Here is a 21,679-nt window from a genome sequence, read left to right on the forward strand (position 1 = left end):
GTCATCACTGTCCGTACCAGGCTTATTGCACTGCTATTAAAGCAGATGTACATAACCTAGACAAGTTACCTCGTCGATACCTTTTTGACGTATGACTGATACAGTGTAATAATTCATCATGACTTGAGCATTTGTCTTAAAGTTGGTCACATTGTTTCCGTGACTCGGTGAGAAGAAGGCAACCGCGCCTGTGTGATGAGGAACCTTGCCAGAGACCTGAAACTCCCAGTGCTAATGCCTAGGTTTTAGCTCATCAAGCTAACACGGTCTTGTGTTGCGCCGGAGACCTGAGTTCGAACCCAGTCATTCCACATGGTCTGTTGAGCCTCAGCCAAGGCGACTCTCCATTGAACAGCAAGACTAGACAGAAGAAAGCACAGTGTTTACTACATAGCAACAAAGCTGTGGACAGTTACAGACTTCCCTGACATTGTATCACTGTCCACCATGCATTTAGTGGACAACAGAGAACAAAGAAAATGGCTGAATGAGTAGGAAAGACTTTCTGGCTTCCAGGTTGATGATTTCACATGGTTAGTTGATTTCTTGCGCTACTAGGGCGATTGTGAGTAAACAGGCTACAGGGGTGTCTGCTCAAATTATCTGTGTTAGGATTTATACAGGGCTGACCCTGGGACTGCACTGACCAAACCGTGTGTGTGTGTGTGATGTGTTCCAGATGGGAGGAGGAGCTGTCTAAGCGCCAGCAGATGGAGGCCATGGTGGAGACACTACAGGAGGTGAGAGCTCGCCATTTTAAATCATCACACCCGTACCATACTCCTTCACCGCATCCCAATACTTCTCCAGGCATGGGCAAGAGGGAGATTTCAACATATTTCTTAGAATGGTAATTTTCCTTTTAAATCCGAAGTTCAAATGTCATTGGCCATTAAAGCTAGAATCCTTAGTTGCTATTAGTATACACAGGGTACAAAACATTAAGAACACCTTCCTAATATTGAGTTGCACCCCCCCCCCCCCCCCCCCCTCATTTGGCTCAAGGCTTAAAAATCCTTCTTTAACCTATCTCCTTTCCTTCATCTAAACTGATTGAATTGGATTTAACAAGTGACGTCAATAAGGGATCCTAGCTTTCACCTGGATTCACCTGGTCAGTTTGTGTCATGGAAAGAGCAGGTGTTCATAATGTTTTGTACACTCAGTGTATCCTCATTGATTCTTGACGAATATAACTTATAAATGCCTCATGAGCCTAGTTCGTACCCCATCAGAACCCCAAATATAAGCTTGTTTTACTCTGTTGTAAACAATAGAAATATAAACAAAGACTGTATAGCCTCAAAACATAACATCTGTCATTTTGATTTCATGGATGGTCAGTTCTTACATCCATAGCTCTATGTATGAATGGTCTCTAGCTATGAGTGGTTATATTTCTCTAGGCCCATCCCTCAGCTTTTTACCAAAACAGAGGCAGGGTGGCTGCTTTGGTATTGTTTTAATAAAGGATTCTAGCTTTCATTAAGGGACAACCATGAGGGCAAGTGAATAAGTATACACATACAGGTTATTGGGATGCAAGCTCAGCCTCTGTGTCATGTTTGTGTGTATTTTGCATGATTGCCAGTAAGCTCCCTATTCAGCAGTTGCGATAACATATCTCCGGATGCCTCTGACGTATTGCAATGTGCTGTGTGTCTGTACGCTGTTCTACAGAACAGAATGGAAAAGTTCATGATAGAAAACAGATATTGGTGGGGACTTCACATGCTTTAGTCCCCCTGTGTATATGTTAGTCAGTGGGAACAGTGGTGTGTTAATGTGTTTTAAACCCCCCCCCCCCCAAAGACCGAGATCACATTACCCCCCAAAAAACAGCCAAGATCACTGACTCTCCCTGACTAACTATGCCTCAACTGTTCCTGCTAGCTGCATTCCAGATTACTTTTATTGGAGCTCTTGGCCCAGAACCCAAGACTCAATCCACTTTGGAATGTTGTTGTTGTGATGCATCAAATGAGTGGAGGGTAGAGTAATTAAATGACTTTTCAAACATGTTATGCAGAAAGGGGTGCTCTTATAATAGGAGTTGAACTTATGTTTTTTTGTAAGGTGTTTTAGGACACATTTTCTAAGCACATGCCTTACGCATGGTTATTCGTAAATGTGTGTAAATTGTATTGAGCCATGGTATGTCAATAGATTAGTTGTAGAGTGTGACGTGGCTGTCTGTTCCACGGTCTGCCCTCTCCAGAGTGCCCAGGAGTCTGAAATGGTTCAGGGGCAGCTCACTGAGAAGGTGGAGAGACTCAAGACAGAGCTGGTGGTCTTCAAGAGCCTCATGACTGACAATGTAAGTATGACACCCAGGCTTTCTTCAACAGTCCCTTATTCTCCTGGTATTTACACAGACATGTCATGGTAAAAGGTTAAGTAAATAGTAATCACTTAGTAGTTTTGTGTGCTCCATTTAAACTAGAAACACCCAACCAACTTTAAATTGTGCGGACTGGTTCAACTTACTGTAAGTTGCAAAGCTTTTTGACACTATTTATACTTTGTTTTTAAAATCACACCCATTTATTGCCACCCGCCCAACGTAAATCTATTCATCCATCCACCCACCTCTTCTGCAGCTGATGCATGCTACCACTCTCTCCTGTCGGTGATATGTACAGCCTGGCAGTCAGAATGCTCACCACACATTTTTGTCATACCACACATGGACAGTCTCCCTTGAAGCCTGAGGCTAAGAAATTCCTTTGGAATTGGTTAGAGGCAGGCAGACGAACAGCAGGCAGGCACAGGCAGGCAGACGAACGGATGGGTGGCCGGGCGGACAGACAGACAGGCAGAGTAGGAGTGAGATGAGAAACCCCTATGGCTTGCCTCACACAGCCTCCGCCTGTTCTTTGAGGCTCTGTGGTTTTGGCCTGCTTTCTAATGAACTCCAGCTGGGCTCCGGACTCGCCCAGTCTGTGGTCTGGAGTAGCTACGTTCACAGATTAGCCAAAACCCGGCCCGACTACTGTTTCACACGCAACCACACTTTGGCCCTTCCCAGTCACTTTTGAACCCTTTCAAGTTAATTTGTTCTTTGTTTAAAAAAATGGCACTGTCTGTTAAAGGGGAAGTTTACCTTAAATCCAACATTACCTATGTGATTCCATACATTGAAACTATACTGAACAAAAATATAAACGCAACATGTAAAGTGTTGGTTTCATGAGCTGAAATAAAAGATCCCAGAAATTTTCCTTAGCACAAAACGCTTATTTATCTCCAATTTTGTGCACAAATTTCTGTTAGTGAGCACTTCTCATTTGCCAAGATAATCCATCCACCTGACAGATATGGCATATCAAGAAGCTGCGGGATCGTCTGAGACCAGCCACCCGAACAGCTGATGAAATTGTGGGTTTGCACAACCTAATATTTTCTGCACAAACTGTCAGGAACCATCTCAGGGAAGCTCATCTGCGTGCTCATCATCCTAAGCAGGGTCTTGACCTGACTGCAGTTTGGCGTCGTAACCGAGGTCAGTGGGTAAATGCTCACCTACGATGGCCACGGGCACACTAGAGAATCCAGGTTTCAACTGTACCGGGCAGATGGCAGGCAGCATGTTTGGTGTTGTATGGGCGAGTGGTTTGTTGATGTCAACGTTGTGAACAAAGTGCCCCCTGGTGGTGGTGGGGTTTATGGTATGGGCACGCATAAGCTACGGACAACAACCACAATTGCATTTTACCGATTACAATCTTAATGCACAGAGATACCATGACGAGACCCTGAGGCCCGTTGTCGTGCCATTCATCCGCCACCATCACCTCATGTTTCAGCATGACAATGCACAGCCCCATGTTGCATGGATCTGTACACAATTCCTGGAAGCTGAAAATGTCCCAGTTCTTCCATGGCCTGCATACTCGTCAGACATGTCACCCATTGAGCATGTTTGCGATGCTCTGGATTGACGTGGACGACAGCGTGTTCCAGTTCCCACCAATATCCAGCAACTTTGCAAAGCCATTGAAGAGGAGTGGGACAACATTCCACAGCCAAAACCAACAGCCTGATCAACCCTATGCAAAGGAGATATGTCACGCTGCATGAGGCAAATGGTGTCTACACCAGATACTGACTGGTTTTCTGGTCCATGCACCTACCTTTTTTAAAGGTTTCTGTGACCAACAGATGCATATCTGTATTCCCAGTCATGTCAAATCCATTTATTAGGGCCTAATGAATTTGTTTGTTTGTACTTATATGAACTGTAACTCAGTAAAACCTTTGAAATTGTTGCATGTTGCATGTTTTTGTTTGTGTAGTTAGGTGTAGTTTGCCTTCTCCCCTTCTCTCTCCCTGCAGTCTAGAACTGGAAAGTTGTACTACTAGCGCTGCTCTGTTGTCAGTAGACAAATTCTTTGTTTTATTGAAAGCTTACGTCCTAGTGAGATTTTTTTTAAATCAAAAGTACTATCGGTCAGGAAATGTGTACTTTTCCAACTAAAACAATTTAGATGATTTTATATAATTATTTTATGTGGCCGACTGCAACAACACCAGAGATAGGTAACAACTGTGCATGTGCACTCTTGTGAGGAAATACCTTTACATAAAAATTACAGATTAGGTATGCGAAGTAAACAACAACCTACAAACATGTCTGATGACGAAATACTCGCGTGTCATTAATCAAACTACAGAGAGGGGCGTTGATGGTGTCGTCGAACCCTATTTATTTGAGCCTGAGTTTTCTGACAAAGAATTGAGGAAAATTGAGCTTCACATGGCCGCTGTCGCTCTTGCCACCGAGGCCGCAGCAGCAGGACCACAGCCCCAGCCTCTCTCAGGATGAACGCAGATTGGTGGTGCAGTTGTGGTAACTGTGCTTCAATGTTGATGAATGCTTATGCTGCAGAGAATTTGATGATGAGGAGCAGTTAGTTTGCTTTCGCAACCACAGGGATTTTGCTGTCCACATCAACTCTGGTGCCTGGAAACATTTTTCAGTATCCCAAAAAGAAATTGGAGACGCAACTCCGTTCCGGCTGGGCCACAAGGACAGTTATCCAACAAGTAAGTAGCTGAACTTTACTTTATTGAAATATCGCTTATCATAACGCTCAATGACCGTTGTGGGTATATGTTTTTATATTAGCCCAAACACTGTCTTGATATTTTTTCACATTATCACAATGCTATTTGAGTAAGATATAGGAAATATAGGCCTACATATTTGAACTTGAAATAACAGCAACAACTACGAACAGAAAATAAGAACCTGTTTTCATATTGTCAAGAAATAAAATGTTATGAGTACATGGCTACTGCTCCAGATTCTCAAATCCACTTTGTCCTTTGATTTATAATTGTTATTCCAGGCAGTTCAGACTGGTCTTCTACCGCATCGTTTTGGAATGGGTCCTCCGTGGCGAGACACTGGGTCCAGGAGTCTGGATTCCTCTCCCATCCTGCGTGGTAAATGCCATCCGCACTAAATATCCGCCACCCTATGGGGTCTACACTGGTTTTTGGGAAGTGAAAGACTCCCAGGGCTTGTAAACAGTTGAAGTTAATGGTTTGTGCTACTCCCAGCCTGTGATGTGTGTCAGGTTAAGTACAGTTGAAGACGAAAGTTTACATACACTTAGGTTGGAATCATTAAAATTCATTTTTCAACCACCCCACAAAGTTCCTGTTAAACAAACTATAGTTTTGGCAAGTTGGTTAGGACATCTACTTTGTGCATGACACAAGTAATTTTTCCAACAATTGTTGACAGACAGATTTTTTCACTGTATCACAATTCTAGTGGGTCAGAAGTTCACATACACAAAGTTGACTGTGCCTTTAAACAGCTTGGGAAATTCCAGAAAATTATGTCATGGCTTTAGAAGCTTCTGATAGGCTAATTGGCATCATTTGAGTCAATTGGAGGTGTACCTGTGGCTGTATTTCAAGGTCAACCTTCAAACTCAGTGCCTCTTTGCTTGACATCATGGGAAAATCAAAAGAAATCAGCCAAGACCTCAGAAAAAAATTGTAGACCTCCACAAGTCTGGTTCATCCTTGGGAGCAATTTCCAAACGCCTGAAGGTACCACGTTCATCTGTGCAAACAATAGTGCGCAAGTATAAACGCCTTGGGACCACGCAGCCGTCATATCGCTCAGGAAGGAGACAAGTTCTGTCTCCTAGAGATGAATGTACTTCTGGTGCGAAAAGTGCAAATCAATCCCAAAGCAACAGCAAAGGACCTTGTGACGATGCTGGAGGAAACAGGTAGAAAAGTATCTATATCCACAGTAAAAAGAGTCCTATATCGATATAACCTGAAAGGCCGCTCAGCAAGGAAGAAGCCACTGCTCCAAAACCGCCATAAAAAAAGCCATACTACTGCTTTCAACTGCACATGAGGACAAAGATCGTACTTTTTGGAGAAATGTCCTCGGGTCTGGTGAGACAAAAATAGAACTGTTTGGCCATAATGACCATCGTTATGTTTGAAGGAAAAAGGGGGAAGCTTGCAAGCCGAAGAACACCATCCCAACCGTGAAGCATGGAGGTGGCAGCATCATGTTGTGGGGGTGCTTTGCTGCAGGAGGGACTGGTGCACTTCACAAAATAGATGGCTTCATGAGGAAGGAAAATTACGTGGATATATTGAAGCAACATCTCAAGGCATCAGCTAGGATGTTAAAGCTTGGTCGCAAATTGATCTTCCAAATGGACAGTGACCCCAAGCATACTTCCAATGTTGTGGCAAAAAGGCTTAAGGACAACAAAATCAAGGTATTGGAGTGGCCATCACAAGGCCCTGACCTCAATCCCATAGAACATTTGTGGGCAGAACTGTCAGTTACACCAGCTCTGTCAGGAGGAATGGGCCAAAATTCACCCAACTTATTGTGGGAAGCTTGTGGAAGGCTACCCAAAACATTTGACCCAAGAGAAACAATTTTAAGGAAATTCTACCAAATGCTAATTGAGTGTAAACTTCTGACCCACTGCGAATGTGATGAAGTAAATAAAAGCTGAAATAAATAATTATCTCTACTATTATTCTGACATTTCACATTCTTCAAATAAATAAAGACAGGGAATTTGTACTCAGATTAAATGTCAGTAATTGTGAAAACCTGAGTTAAAATTGATTTGGCTATGGTGTATGTAAACTTCAGACTTCAACTGTACTTTGACTGCATAAATAAAGAATATCCATGCAAATGGACCAATAAAGCAAGTATTGTAATGTTATTTTGAGTCATAAAAAATGTCCAAAAGAAAAGGGAAAACTTTTGGTTCTAAAAAACAAAACAACAATGTTACAACATAATGTTAGCGACTATTGTACAGTATGTGCATCCCAAAAGTCTTTGCCACAGAAGAGAGACCTGAGAAAGAGAATCACTCCAGAACGAAGAAGTAGCCACATACAATGTTGGCTGGAACGTTAGGCTTGAGCAGGTGGGATGAAGGATGCCTGTAAACCACCGTTCGATCCTGTCGTTGCTCCAGTACCTGGTCAACCAGTTTCTTCCTGGACTGGAACTGTTTTGATTCATACATTTTTCGGGCCACCCACTGCTTGGACTGTTTCGGGAACACAGCCTTGAAGCGTTTCTCACCTACACAATTAATGTGGAGTGCCGTTATACATGCTTACATGGTACACACATATTCTAAATTATACTTTTTGTGTTTCACAAAATACAGGTAGCTTATGTTGTAGCAGGGAAGGTGGTACTTTATAGCATGCTAGACATAATTGTCTTCAAAGTGTGATGTACAAGGGCCTCCCGGGTGGTGCAGTGGTCTAGGGCACTGCAGCGCTAGCTGTGCCACCAGAGATTCTGGTGGCGCAGCCGGCCGCGACCGGGGAGGTCCGTGGGGCGACGCACAATTGGCCTTAGGGAGGGAGGGTTTGGTCGTGTCCATGTCTCATCGCGCACCAGCGACTCCTGTGGCGGACCAGGCGCAGTACACGATAACCAAGGTTGCCAGGTGCACGGTGTTTCCTCCGACACATTGGTGCGGCTGGCTTCCGGGTTGGATGCGCCCTGTGTTAAGAAGTAGTGCGGCTTGGTTGGGTTGTGTTTTGGAGGACGCATGGCTCTCGACCTTCGTCTCTCCTGAGCCCGTACGGGAGTTGTAGCGATGAGACAAGATAGTAATTACTAACAATTGGATACCACGAAATTGGGGAGAAAAGGGGGTAAAAAAATAAATATATATATATTTTTCAAAGTGTGATGTACATGCATGATAAAAACATTCATTCAAGTTTTTCAAGTACCTGTGGAAGTTGTACTGTATCTTGTTCCCTGCCCACATTTTCATCGTGGTCCATCATGGCCAGCTTGGTTTTTGTGACTACGGAGAGGGGACGAAAAGTCGCTTCTGGGTGTCCTTAAGCATGGAACTGTGGAACTGTGGTATGACTCAAGCTCTAGTAGTTCAGTGAACTACAAATCACCTTTCAAGTCAAAAATGTCTACCTATTACTGTTTATTAAACAGCATGACAGTTATACAGTAGCAGGACTTTCCAATCTCATATATGTTCTAAAAAGCACTGCAGATGTACGAGCTGTCATGGAAATGATTAAAGTTTTACATACCAGTGTGTTTGAACTGGCACATTGGCTCCAAGTTCTTGTCCAGTCTATTGTCCAGTGCAACGGCAGTCAACGTTTTGTAGACCTCAGATGTTCTGGAGACACACCTTTTCTCTCTCTGCTTGTCCTCTGACAGGTCTGCATGAGAGCAGCTGGACTGCACTCCATTTTCCGTCCCAACTGTGCGTGCCGCAAATGGGGCTTTGGATGGATCGCCATATGCATTTTAATGCCTTTGAAATATAGTGTGTAAACAGGAACAAATAAGTTACCACTTCATGTAATAGGCTTTTCCCTATGTATAGAATTACATCAGTCGGGACAGAATTATTATTTTGTGTGATTCAGCCAATTAATCGCAATGCATATTTGTAGTATAAGGACAGGTAAGCTACTTATTAGGACACTGGGCGAAAAGGGTCAATAGCAGAGGATATCTTCATCGATATATTTCCGGATATCTGCCATTTTCTTAGATCTAAGGAGTAGACATGCTCCAGATACGCATGTCCTTCATTTCATATATGGAGCTAGGACATTCTCCTTAATGGGGACAGTTTCTACATGCATCCAATCCGGACCTCAAAAATCTCCCTGTTACGGTATGAGTCCAGGGAGATATCTGAGGTGAGATCCCTTCAAGACACGTCCCTGATACACTTGCACCCCCTTACATATTTGTAGAATAATTTAACCCAGGAAAGGGTATGTATCAACATGCTGACATATCTATGCCTTTATACATAGGCATGAACAAATCCACATACTTTCAGAAGTGTATCATATCTGTAGTCATTACTTGATCATTTATGGATCCATATTTCTGGAAAAATATATATAATTTCAATAGATATCCATACATGATATGTAATATTCATCCTTCTGCGCATTTTAGCACTTTGTCGCCTTTCTTTGACTCTGCCAGAAGTTTCTTTGTCAAGCCTATTAGAGGAAATGTCAACATTTTACCTAAAATTTAAAAAACGCAAACATGACAGTGAAGGACATCTCTGCTGTTGGTGGAATAGTTATAAACTTACCCTTTGAAACATGCCAGCAAATCCAGCTCATGTTGGGTGTTCTTCTGGCAGTCTTTTTCTTATTGATGGTGGAAGGTAGGCTGTGACGATTATGACATTTTGGGTAGCGATTAATTGCCATGCAGATGGCCACGGTTATTGTCATAATTGTCATTTTTGTTGAAAAATGTTTTGAGCCTTGTAATGCATCTCTGAAAAATAGCTATGACAAACGTAATGAATACAACACAGCTTCTCCTCCCAACGATGCAGTTCTACCTGTAAAATGAATACCAATTTGACCCACTTCATGTTAAAATTGAAAACTGCTATTGGGTAAACTATATCTACTTGAATATGAAGTTGAATTCCCCCTTCTCCTAAAATGAATATGTATTAAGACGATCATATTTTTGAGTTCACGTTTATTGTCCATAAGTGTCTGTTACACGATTATACGATAACTGTGCCAGCCCTGGTGAACAAGAGTAGTTATAAACGCTACAGGTACACCCACTGTCAGTATGCTGTTCAGTCCTTGAAATTGACCTGGTGGCTTCAGTGACTTGTTTTGGAAAATACAAAAAATAAGAGGCATACAAAAACAGATTTGAAATACCATTAACATTTGGCCATTCACATTGACTATACTGGAAGCAATAACTGCAATGAATGGACCTACCGAAATCACATTAGCTTGAATTACTTTCTTGGTCTTGTCATCCATGAAGCTGTATAAATGAAGGAATTAATGATTTTCATGTCAAGTAGAGAACCCATTGTTTCATACGCTATGTGCTATACAGAACTAAAATGTCCCTTAAAAAAATATTGATTATGATATGAATATGATTTATTATGATCTGGTTATAATTTCAATTACCTATATGTCGTAAATTTAGCGGAGTAGCCAGCCAGGGCTGTCCTTCCTTCCATCACCACAGATGTGCACAGCTTTGCCTTCATTTCCATCCTGAACCATAGTGGAAATGATATTTTCCTGCTTCGGTCTGTCTGTAATCCTGGGTTGTGACGGGTAGGAAGTAAGAGGACTAAAAAGTATGTTGTTTGTGAAGGGAACTGTATTGGACATAGTTCAGCCTAGTAATTTATGTCTGTGAAAGTGTCACCAGTGAAAAGCACTGAAGACGGTGCAACTACATTAGCCTGTGACATCCTTCAAACATTCGGGCAAGATTCCCAACTCCCCATACATCCTTTGATGCGCTCTGCCAGTTGATCTCGATTTGTCTTCCTTTTAATATTTTGCTGGTGTTGATTATGGCAGACCAACACTTTTGGATAAGCTTAATGAGATCCATGATCTTGGACTCCATGCACAGTATACTTCCGTTGGGTCCACTGATCACGGTTTGTTTAAGATGTGGTTGAGTCGAACTCAAGACTCCAGACTTGATTTGGTGGATGTTGGAGGTACAGTATGTCGTCAGAGCCCTGGTCCTTGTAATCAGGGAAGCTAAAGCTTGTGTCCAGCTGGGAAGGTGGAGATCGTGGATGTTGCGCAGGACGAGGTGAAGGAGGCTGCTGTAGCTGGATGCATTTCCCTGATCCTCCTTAGAAATACAATAATCCAATATGGCCTTAAGAGCTCAGAAATTATAACAGCACATACTGAATAAGACTTTGCAAATATGGAATCATAGAAAATATGTCAATTGTCCTAGGATACTTACCGAAGACTCTTGGATCCTTTCTGGTGAATCTGAAACTCTGGACACAGTTGCAAAGCCCATGGACTCAAGATGCCGAGAGAAGATTATGACAAATTTAAAGCAGCTTTACTGTCACCCATTTGAATCAAATGTGAAATGCATGTTTTCATAATGCAATGCCAAGTGCCAAATACAGAGCTGGTTATCTCCTGCCTGGTCTTCTTAGTGGTAGGGGACACATGGGTAGAAGGTCCAGAGCTTTAAGAGATGGGTAGGGGACCAGGATGCCTGAAAGATATCAGGCCCCGGCTGGGTGGAAGGCCCGGAGCTTTGACTTGTTGATGCAGTGTTTCATAAAACAAATGTAATGCAACATTAGCATTCTGTCAGTTCATACAGTATTTATATACAAAAGGAAATGTGACAGGGATTAATAGTTGATATAGTATGGGTTATATGCCAAATTATTATCGTTATGTGTATTGACAAATAAAAATGTCCACACTACTAACCTGTAAAACATATGGCCATACTGCTAAAAAGTAATTATACCCGTAGCCCCTATTGACGATGTGAGGTGGGGCTTACAAATACACAATAGACAGACTATGGACAATCAAATCAAATTTGATTTGATTTGACCATATACCACAGGTGGTTCCTCGGGCCAGGTATTCCACGTAAGGCTATACAGTTGCCTGAAAGTTTGTCACGCAAATAAGCCATAGCTAGCCAACACATCAGACATTGGGAAAAAGTGTGAACATTTCCAGTCGACAACATCAACTCACATGGGTGCCAGAGGAGCTTGAAGTTCTTTGGGGTCCTTTGAAGACCAATCCATTGAGCCCAGAACCTGCCGAGTGAGTTGGGGAAATTGACCTCACAGTTATTTGTGACACAATGGGAGTTCCTGATACATACAATTCTAAACGTGAAAGCTATTGACAGTTGATATCGTATGGGTTATATGCTAAATTACTATTGTTATATGTATTGACAAAGAAAAACTTCCATCCTAACTGTTGGATTCTAATTGCTGGTACAAGAAAAACTCAAGCTTGATTTATTCACAACACTGGGTGTTACAGCTGCAAAACCACCCCTACAGGTCACACAAGCACATATATTTATACCTTCCGATTAGGCGGAGTGACCTTGTTGTATTTCTGTGTTAAACAATCAATCTCTGTTGCTGGGCAAGAACTGAGTCTGTTCCTCCTGTTGGTCTTATCGTGTCCCAGAGCTTTCGTATGCCTCCGTGCCTTTCACGGGTCTTCTTGTCAGTCAGGAGAGGCCTTGAGTTATTGGAAGTACACATTCCTACAGTCCACTGAAGACCACTAGATAATTACACTTCTCATACACAAAGAGCTTAAACCTAGCACTAATTTCAATCTCTAAGAATATATAAAAAGGGTACATTCACACCAAGAGTATATAATGAAATAAAACAGTAAAGATATAAGAAAGTGTTATAGATTAGTAATTATGATCTATCAGCACTAACTCCAGACACATGGCTACTATTCAACCCTCGTGGAATCATTCTTGGCCTCAAGAGACAGGGCCCCTTTCCCTCTGCCCAAATACAATGCACATAGATCATTCCATCTAACCCATAACACAATAATTACTACCGCTACAAATTTAATGCACATAGATCATTCCATCTAACCCATAACACAATAATTACTACCGCTACAAATATAATGCACATAGATCATTCCATCTCAACCATAACATGATAATTACTACTGCTAGGCTAATTATATAATTATAAATAGATTAACACGGGATCAAGTCAGATAGTCTCTAACAGTAACACACAAGTATAATGTGATACCACGTTTATAATCTGTAATAAAAATGTTTTGTGTCCATGGGGCTAAAAGTAATTAAATTGTTATGATACTCATGACCACTATCGACAGTAGAGGTGGGGGTTACAAATACACAATAGACCAGACTACATGCGGCCAAATAGGCCTACCCCAGGTGGTTCCTGGGGCCATGTATTTCTTGCAAGGCAAGAAAGTTGTTAAAGCATGAAATGTTCTCATGCAAATAAACCATGGCTAACCAACACATCAGACACTGGAGATTATGATTATGAATAAAAGCGACTAGACCTGATCATAAGTAATTAAAATGCAACAACACCTTTCATTTTTATTCTGCAATGTGAGATCACACAATTAATGTCTGTTACAATGTAAAATGACACAATTACTGTCTATAATCTCCTCAACCCCATTGTCATAAAGACAAGGCACATATGCTAACCGGTAGAGCGCCTAGGCTATGGTTAAATAAAGGTTCAATTTAAATTCAATTAAATGTCTACATGATATGGTGCAATGGTTACAACACAATAAGATCAACTCAAACTGCATTGATTAGACTATATACCTCCGCACAACATTTCTTGTTATTCTGTATGTAAATCCGAGACACCCCATTTAGTTATGATATGTTACGTTTTGTATGGTATGTATTCATTTGTGGATGTCCATCAACCATTTCATATATGTTACAAATTGCAAGTCATATGATATGTAGGTTGCTAGACGTTCACATCATACACCAACACATCCACCCCGACCAACCACCCTCCTTTTATTTTTGCCTTAAGTAACCCCTCTGATTTATATAACCATATCAAACATAACTACAGTATATCATACTAATTTGAGTGTCCCTGATTTACGTTTACTGTTACTGTCTAGTTTATGAGACCAGTCTGCTCTGCACACTCGCTTTGGTGCTTTCCCTTCTCAAACGCTCTTCTGTTTTTTTGGCATGACACGAGATCCATTCCATGGGTATACAGAATGAACAGCTGTGTCTTTTTGAGTTTTGGTGTTTTGTTTACGATTGTATATCTCTTTTGCAGTCATTGTCGATTAAGTGCTTACTACAGACACGTAAATTAGCAAGATCGGCTGTAGGAGTGTTTACATCTTATTTACTTGTTTTTATCTCTACTTCTGCATCTGTCAACGGAAAACAGTGATATTTATTATAGTTCTTATATAAAGTGCAGCCAGGGACCGAACACCAGCTTGCTCTTGCTGCCATCTCTTCGGATTTTCACTTTTCAGAACTAACTTTAGGCTATCGTTGATAAGTTGTTCAACTTTTTCCAGTAGTAGAATGCAGGGAGAGAGAGGGAGGAGGCAAACTCTGCCTAACTAGTTTCAATGTATGGAATCACTCCCCAAAAAATTCTTAAACTTCCCCTTTAAGTGAGTTTATTACTTTTAAACTGCAAGTCACTGCCTCGAGATACTATGAGATTAACTAAAAAAATGGGATGATGTGTTGAGGTCCTGCCTCCGAAAACTGTACACTCTTACTTGCAGTATTGGGCAAATAGTAGACGGTGACACAGCTCATGGGTATAATATTCTCTGATCATCATAACCAATGTAATATTTATTGTAGGAAATGTCGGACTTGGACACTGCGATCCAGAAGAAGGCCATGAAGGTGGACATGGACATCTGCAGACGCATTGACATCACGGCCAAGCTTTGTGACGTGGCTCAGCAACGCAACTCAGAAGACATGAGCAAGATGTTCAACATGAGCCCACACATGAGCCCCTCCAGAGCACCCCCAGAGAGCAAAGTAACTGGATAGCTTTTCATATGTACCCCTTGTGTAAAGGGCTCATTCCATGTGGAAAATAGGACACAAATGTCCATGAAATGTTTTTTCCACACACACACACATTTTCACTCTCGTTCACACACAGCTGACTAGTGTGTGGTGTGTGGTTTCACAGGGGGCTGCATCTTGCAGGAGGAAAGAGCGTAAGGCTGTCTACGAGGAGAGGAGTCCTGAGATTGAAAGTGAGTCTGGTGGTGGAGAGGAGGATGAAGAGGAAGAGAAGGAGCAGGTCGTAGAGTCACTCAACATCACAGACGAGATGAAACGCATGCTCAATCAGTTGTGAGTGGCCGAACCTTTGACCTGTGTTATGTATCTTGTTTAGCCTCAATTGCTAATGAGTGCCAGCTGAACGACTAGAGTCGATATGTCATCCAACTAACTGTGTTGTTTGAGTCGTATGATATCAATCTGTGAATTCAATCCCCACTGTCGTCTGTAGCGTTAGATAGCGTCGCATAGTCAGTTTCATGTGTGCTTTATTACTTTGTGATGTTTTCATCTCTGTCAGTCACTGTCTCTGTTGTTTTCTCTCTTCCCTGTCCTCTTCATTTGCCGTCCCTTTTAAAATGTGCACGCCTTTCCGTTTGGTTTTGGTTTTCCTCCTTTCTTTTTTGTCTTCTTTCTTTTCTCCCCTCCCTTTCCACCTCCGTGTCTCCACTCTTTCTCTCTGTCCCTCCCTCTATCCCACTTCTCCCTCCCTTTCTTGTTTGCAGAACTTGCTCAGATGATAATTCCTTTGTCACCAGGAGAGAGACGTTTGACTTTGATGACGACTGTGACAGCCTAACTTGGGAGGAGAATGAGGAGACACTGCTCCTCTGGGAGGACTTTGCCAACTACAACACCCCCTGTGCTGCAGCCAGTGCTGCTGCAGCAGAAGGACAGGGGGAGGGCCCTGGGCAGGTTAGTGCTGCCCCTTACTGCTCATCCAAAAGCAGTGTCTGGGAACTTTTCTAATATGTCAGATACAGGTAACTGCCAAATGACTCAAATTGCTTTATTTTGTCAGTTACCTGTATGTCTCTGTCGAGGATTTTTTTTAGGCCTTCCCTCTGTATTTCCTCATTTAAAAACAAAAACTTTATTTAACTAGGCAAGTCAGTTAAGAACAAATTCTTATTTACAATGATGGCCTAGGAACAGTGGGTTAACTGCCTTGTTCAGGAGCAAAATGACAGATTTTTTACCTTGTCAGCTCGGGTTTTCGATCGAGCAACCTTTTGGTTACTAGCACAATGCTCTAACCACTAGGCTACCTGCCTCATGCCCTTCCTTGTACTGTAAGACATTTCATCTGAGTGGCCTCAGAAACTGTTAAGGAATATATGTCAAAAATACAATTGTGTCGTTATTTATTTGAATTGATTGTTTGCCTAATTGTGTGTTGGTGTGTGTATTGCTAAATTGTGTGTTCGACCGATCCCACTGGGCAAAAGCTGATTGAGTCAACGTTGTTTCCACGTCATTTCAAACAAAAAACTCAATGCGATGGTGTTGAATCAACGTGGGAAACTGATTGGGTTTGAAAAAAAGTCATCAACGTAAGGGAATTATTTTTTGTTCTAACCCAACTTCAACCTGAGATGGTGAAATGTTTTGCTCATTTCACGTTGAATTAATGTTAGTTGACAACTCAACAAAAATGTAAATCAAAACTTGACATTGAACTGACGTCTGTGCCCAGTGGGATGTTTATCTACCTTATCTATCCATTTTACAACTGTACGAATGTAAACTTTATGAAAGTGTTTATTGTCGATAACGGTGTCTCCAAGCTGCAAAGTAAAGTCTACCACTGCACTTTGAACGTTGCTACAGTACACATAGTTTACATGGGTCTGTTGGGGATTGTTAGGCCTCTCAGGATGGCAGTTTGGGCAGCCTGATCGACGAGACCGAGATGCTTTTCCAGAACCGAGAGAAGGAGTACCAGGAGACCATGGGTCAAATAGAGGTAAGAGACCAAGAGAAGAGAGGTCAAGGTTCATGTGTGCAACTCACTCTCCTGTGTGTTAGTCATCAATTATTACTGCAGAGGGTCTTTGCCCCTCAATCTCTGCGCCACTTTCTCTTTTCAATCTCCCTCTCTGACCCACCCTCTCACATCTCCTCCCACTCTTTTGCTCTTACTCTCTTACATCGTTCACCTATCTTACTCTCCTTTTGACTCTTCCTCTCTCCCACATCTTGGATTCTCGCTCTCTCCTCAGTATGAGTTGGCTACAGCTAAGAGTGATATGAACCGTCACCTACAGGAGTACATGGAGATGTGTTCTATGAAGAGAGGCCTGGATGTGCAGATGGAGACCTGCAGGAGACTCATCAAGGGCTCAGGTGGCACCGGCAGGTCAGAAACACCTCTTTCTCCACTCATGGCAAACAATGACATTTCAATGCAATGTGCATTGTTCCACTGAGACGTGTCTTGACAAAGGCCTTGCTACACAGTAGGCATAATCACACAGATATCAATGACTGACATCTATCCTTGTTTCCCCGCTCTCTGGTGCAGGAACTCTCCATCATTCAGCTCGGTAGCGAGCAGCGACTCAGGGAACAGTGATGAGATCCAGGAGGAGCTGGAGAAGGACGGAGAGGCAGTAGGAGCTGACCCTTGACCCTCCGGCCCCTGGCTACCCCACCACCTGACCCGGGGAAGATGATGGAGGAAATGCCTTTGTTCCTCAATGCTGTGGTCCCCCTTTTCTTCAGCAGGTTTCCAGTTGATCTAAGAGGAGCCCTGTGGAAACTATTGGTGCTTCACCGGTTTACCCATATAGGGACGAACTTGTATTCCACAATAAGGTGCAGTGTTGGTTCCTCCTCACTGATCCTCATTGGCCTACCACTGATCAGAGCGGTCACCCCTACTAAACACAAGTATCTCCACACACACTCAACTTACTGTACGCCTATGGTCATTTTACTGTGTATTCACCCCAGTATTCATCCTAACCATGTTAAGATCAAGGAAACCGGACATATTCAGCCATTAGTGATCTAGCAAAGCATTCAGTGGTCCATAGGATATATTTAAGCAATAAGGCCCGAGGGGATGTGGTGTATGGCCAATTTATTACAGTTAAGGGCTGTTCTTATGCACGACACAACGTGGAGTTCCTGGATACAGCCCTTAGCCGTGGTATATTGGCCATATACCACAAACCCCCGAGGTGCCTTATTGCTATTATAAACTGGTGACCAACGTAATTAGAAGAGTAAAAATAAATGTTTTGTCATACCCGTGGTATACGGGCTGATATACCACGACTTTCAGACAATCAGCATTCAGGGCTCGAACCACCCGGTTTATAATTCAAAATAAGGGCTAGGTTCTATCAGATCCACGCTAGCAGACATCTGCATAGCAGTTGTTTTGGCGGTGCCTGAGGTGGAACTGCATTAGAACTGTCAAATCCACAAGCGGCTCCGAGCACTATACCTAAAGCAGACATCGCCATTAGCTGCAGAGAGTCGCATGAACAGAAATTCCATGCAGCGTTATTTACAAGTTGGAACGCTGAACCGTGAGATGTAATCTACACCTGGATTAGGCTGATAGAAATCCTCATTATTCAGTTGAGTGATTTTCAATTTGAGCATCATTATTTCTACATCCAGTTGAAGTCAGAAGTTTACATACACTTAGGTTAGAGTCATTAAAACTTGTTTTTCAACCACTCCACAAATGCAGTGGTTAAGGGCGCTGTACTGCAGCGCCAGCTGTGCCATCAGAGTCCCTGGGTTCGCGCCCAGGGACTCTGGCCTAGCTTCGTCCGGGTTAGGGAGGGATTGGTCGGTAGGGATCTCCTTGTCTCATCGCGCACCAGCGACTCCTGTGGCGGGCCGGGCGCAGTGCGCGCTAGCCAAGGTTGCCAGGTGCACGGTGTAGCCTCCGACACATTGGTGCGGCTGGCTTCCGGGTTGGATGCGCGCTGTGTTAAGAAGCAGTACGGCTGGTTGGGTTGTGTATCGAAGGACGCATGGCATTCAGCCTTCGTCTCTCCCGAGCCCGAACGGGAGTTGTAGCAATGAGACAAGATAGTAGCTACTACAACAATTGGATACCACGAAATTGGGGAGAAAAAAGGGTAAAAAAAAACAAATAATAATAATTAAAAACTATAGTTTTTGCAAGTCGGTTAGGACATCTACTTTGTGCGTGACACAAGTAATTTTGCCAACAATTGTTTACAGACAGATTATTTCACTTATAATTCACTTGTAATATCACAATTCCAGTGGGTCAGAAGTTTACATACACAAAGTTGACTGTGCCTTTAAAAGCTTGGAAAATTCCAGAAAATGATGTCATGGCTTTAGATGCTTCTGATGGCTAATTGACATGAGGAAGGAAAATTCTGTGGATATATTGAAGCAACATCTCAAGACATCAGTCAGGAAGTTAAAGCTTGGTTGCAAATGGGTCTTCCAAATGGACAATGACCCCAAGCATACTTCCAAAGTTATGGCTTAAGGACAACAAAGTCAAGGTATTGGAGTGGCCATTACAAAGCCCTGACCTCAATCCCGTAGAAAATTTGTGGGCAGAACTGAATAAGCGTGTGCAAGCAAGGAGGCCTACAAACCTGACTCAGTTACACCAGCTCTGTCAGGAGGAATGGGCCAAAATTCACCCAACTTTTTGTGGGAAACTTGTGGAAGGCTACCCGAAACGTTTGACCCAAGTTAAACAATTTCAATGCAATGCTACCAAATACTAGGATTAAATGTCAGGAATTGTGAAAAACTGAGTTTAAATGTATAAGGCTAAGGTGTATGTAAACTTCCGACTTCAACTGTAGCCTACATTTTTGCATTCAGAACTCTGGCTTAGTGGCAATGATCACAAGAGCAGCTGCTCCCCTATTTGACAGCGTCAACGCAGTTACACCTCCGACACCGGCAAAATATCAGCTATGTGGGTGTTGGCTATCGCCGTTTAAAGCTTGATCTGATTGAATCTAGGCCTACGCGTTGACAGGGAAAATGCATTTCACGTACTGGACACGACGTCAATCTTCACTCACTGAAGTCAGATTTAGGTTCGTTCTGAGATTGCCTTAATGTAGATGCCATTGCTTATGCGCATACAAAGAAGGCCCAGAGTGCCTTTGCAGGTACTGTATGAATTGGTAGAATTTAAGTTCCCCCATATCTGGACGTAGCCATCACAGGAGGGGTAAAACTGAGTTGAAGTACTGTACTATGCAATAAGCAAGCCTTATTTTTCTGGACTAACCTCCGTTAGTTTTTTTTTGCTGGGAAATTATGATCCGTCTGTTAATCTGACAGCCTAGAAGACTTGGGGCCAGATATACTTATCATTTGCACCAGTGCAAATTTGCACCTATCATTTTCGGAAGGGAATCAAAGAGACCAAAATACAAAGCTAAAAGCTATTTACCTTTTTCCTAACTTGTTATGTTTGAAAATATGTTAGAAAATTAACCGGTTTCAAACATTGCACCAGTGCCAACGCTCAGCACATCTGGCCTCAACGTGGTGTGTCAGATGACTCCACTCTCTCTGAGGAATGGTGTCACTCAGTATTTTCAGAGGGTAAATATGACCAAATATGGTCATCTAAATAATACCCGTGTGCCTACTGATACACTAGCCTGGTCTCAGATCTGTTTGTGCTGAAAAGCCAACTCCTATGGTCGATTTGGCATTCGAACAACCATAGGAGATGGCAAGACAGAACAAACATCTGGGACCAGGCTACTGATATGCTGGACTCAGAATCAATAAGAATTGCCTTATTACATTGTTTTATTTTTGTTCAAATGCTACTTTAGCACTAACATTTATGAATCATGATACACACAGCCTGTTATTGATGTACTGTATGTCTAGATTTCATTATAGTTTGTATGCTCTCCAAAAATGGAAGAGCAATTTTGAATCATATAAAGGGATAATCATGTGTAAATTGATTTTTGACATTCGTATTTGAATATATCTGTTAGTTTCTTTGGGAACAGTCATGGGTGCCAGGGATTTGCTAGCTGCAAGATTCATATTTGTATTTTATGTGCAGAATGTTGCTAAATGCAGATGCTTGCAAATCTACTGTGTGACTGAACCATATATTTAATAAACATTGTTTTAATAAAAAAGACTGATCTTTATTTTAACGTTATCTCTTGGGGCAGATTGTCACGCCCTGACCTTAAGAGGTCCCTATTATTCTCTATGTTTGGTTAGGTCAGGGTGTGACTCAGGTGGGAAAGTCTATGTTTTCTATTTCTTTGTTTTGCCTGAGTGTGGTTCCCAATCAGGCAGCTGTCTATCGCTGTCTCTGATTGGGGATCATATATAAGTTGTCATTTTCCGTTTGGGTTTTGTGGGATCTTGTTTTCTGGCCTGACAGAACTGTGCGCGTTTGTTATTTTGTTTGAGTGTTTTTGAAATAAAATAATCATGAACACGTTCCACGCTGCGCTTTGGTCCACTCTTCCTACCACCAACCAGAGTCGTTACACAGATAGCAAATTGACAGGCTACTGTGTAAGATTTCAATTTGTGCTTCTCTTGGCTTGATGACAAATATAATGAATCTGAATTACTAGAATGTTGCTACACATTTCAGACAGTTACATTCACCACTGTGTGAAATATTAGATAGAAAAGATATACTGTAACAAATATATAAATACAGCATGCAACAATTTCAAATATTTTACTGAGTTACAGTTCATATGAGGAAATCAATCAATT

General features: G+C 42.2%; 1 protein-coding gene across 4 annotated transcripts in view; it reads left to right on the plus strand.

Annotated features, from left to right (window-relative positions):
* LOC139416367 (intermediate filament family orphan 2-like) overlaps positions 1–21,078 on the plus strand; it is a 34,891-nt gene extending 13,813 nt beyond the window's left edge. Inside the window, exons 2-10 of one of the 4 annotated variants that reach the window (XM_071164906.1) lie at positions 680–740; positions 2,219–2,317; positions 2,444–2,488; positions 14,726–14,911; positions 15,069–15,235; positions 15,703–15,859; positions 16,812–16,910; positions 17,167–17,303; positions 17,469–21,078. In XM_071164906.1, coding sequence (XP_071021007.1) covers positions 680–740; positions 2,219–2,317; positions 2,444–2,488; positions 14,726–14,911; positions 15,069–15,235; positions 15,703–15,859; positions 16,812–16,910; positions 17,167–17,303; positions 17,469–17,574 — 1,057 coding nt within the window. In that variant the 3' untranslated portion in view covers positions 17,575–21,078. The remainder of the gene's footprint in view (positions 1–679; positions 741–2,218; positions 2,318–2,443; positions 2,489–14,725; positions 14,912–15,068; positions 15,236–15,702; positions 15,860–16,811; positions 16,911–17,166; positions 17,304–17,468) is intronic. The other 3 variants (XM_071164908.1, XM_071164907.1, XM_071164909.1) reach the window with 3 other exon arrangements.
* The last annotated feature ends 601 nt before the right edge of the window (positions 21,079–21,679 follow it).

Source organism: Oncorhynchus clarkii, chromosome 9, assembly GCF_045791955.1.
Source record: "Oncorhynchus clarkii lewisi isolate Uvic-CL-2024 chromosome 9, UVic_Ocla_1.0, whole genome shotgun sequence".
Classification (NCBI taxonomy): domain Eukaryota; kingdom Metazoa; phylum Chordata; class Actinopteri; order Salmoniformes; family Salmonidae; genus Oncorhynchus; species Oncorhynchus clarkii.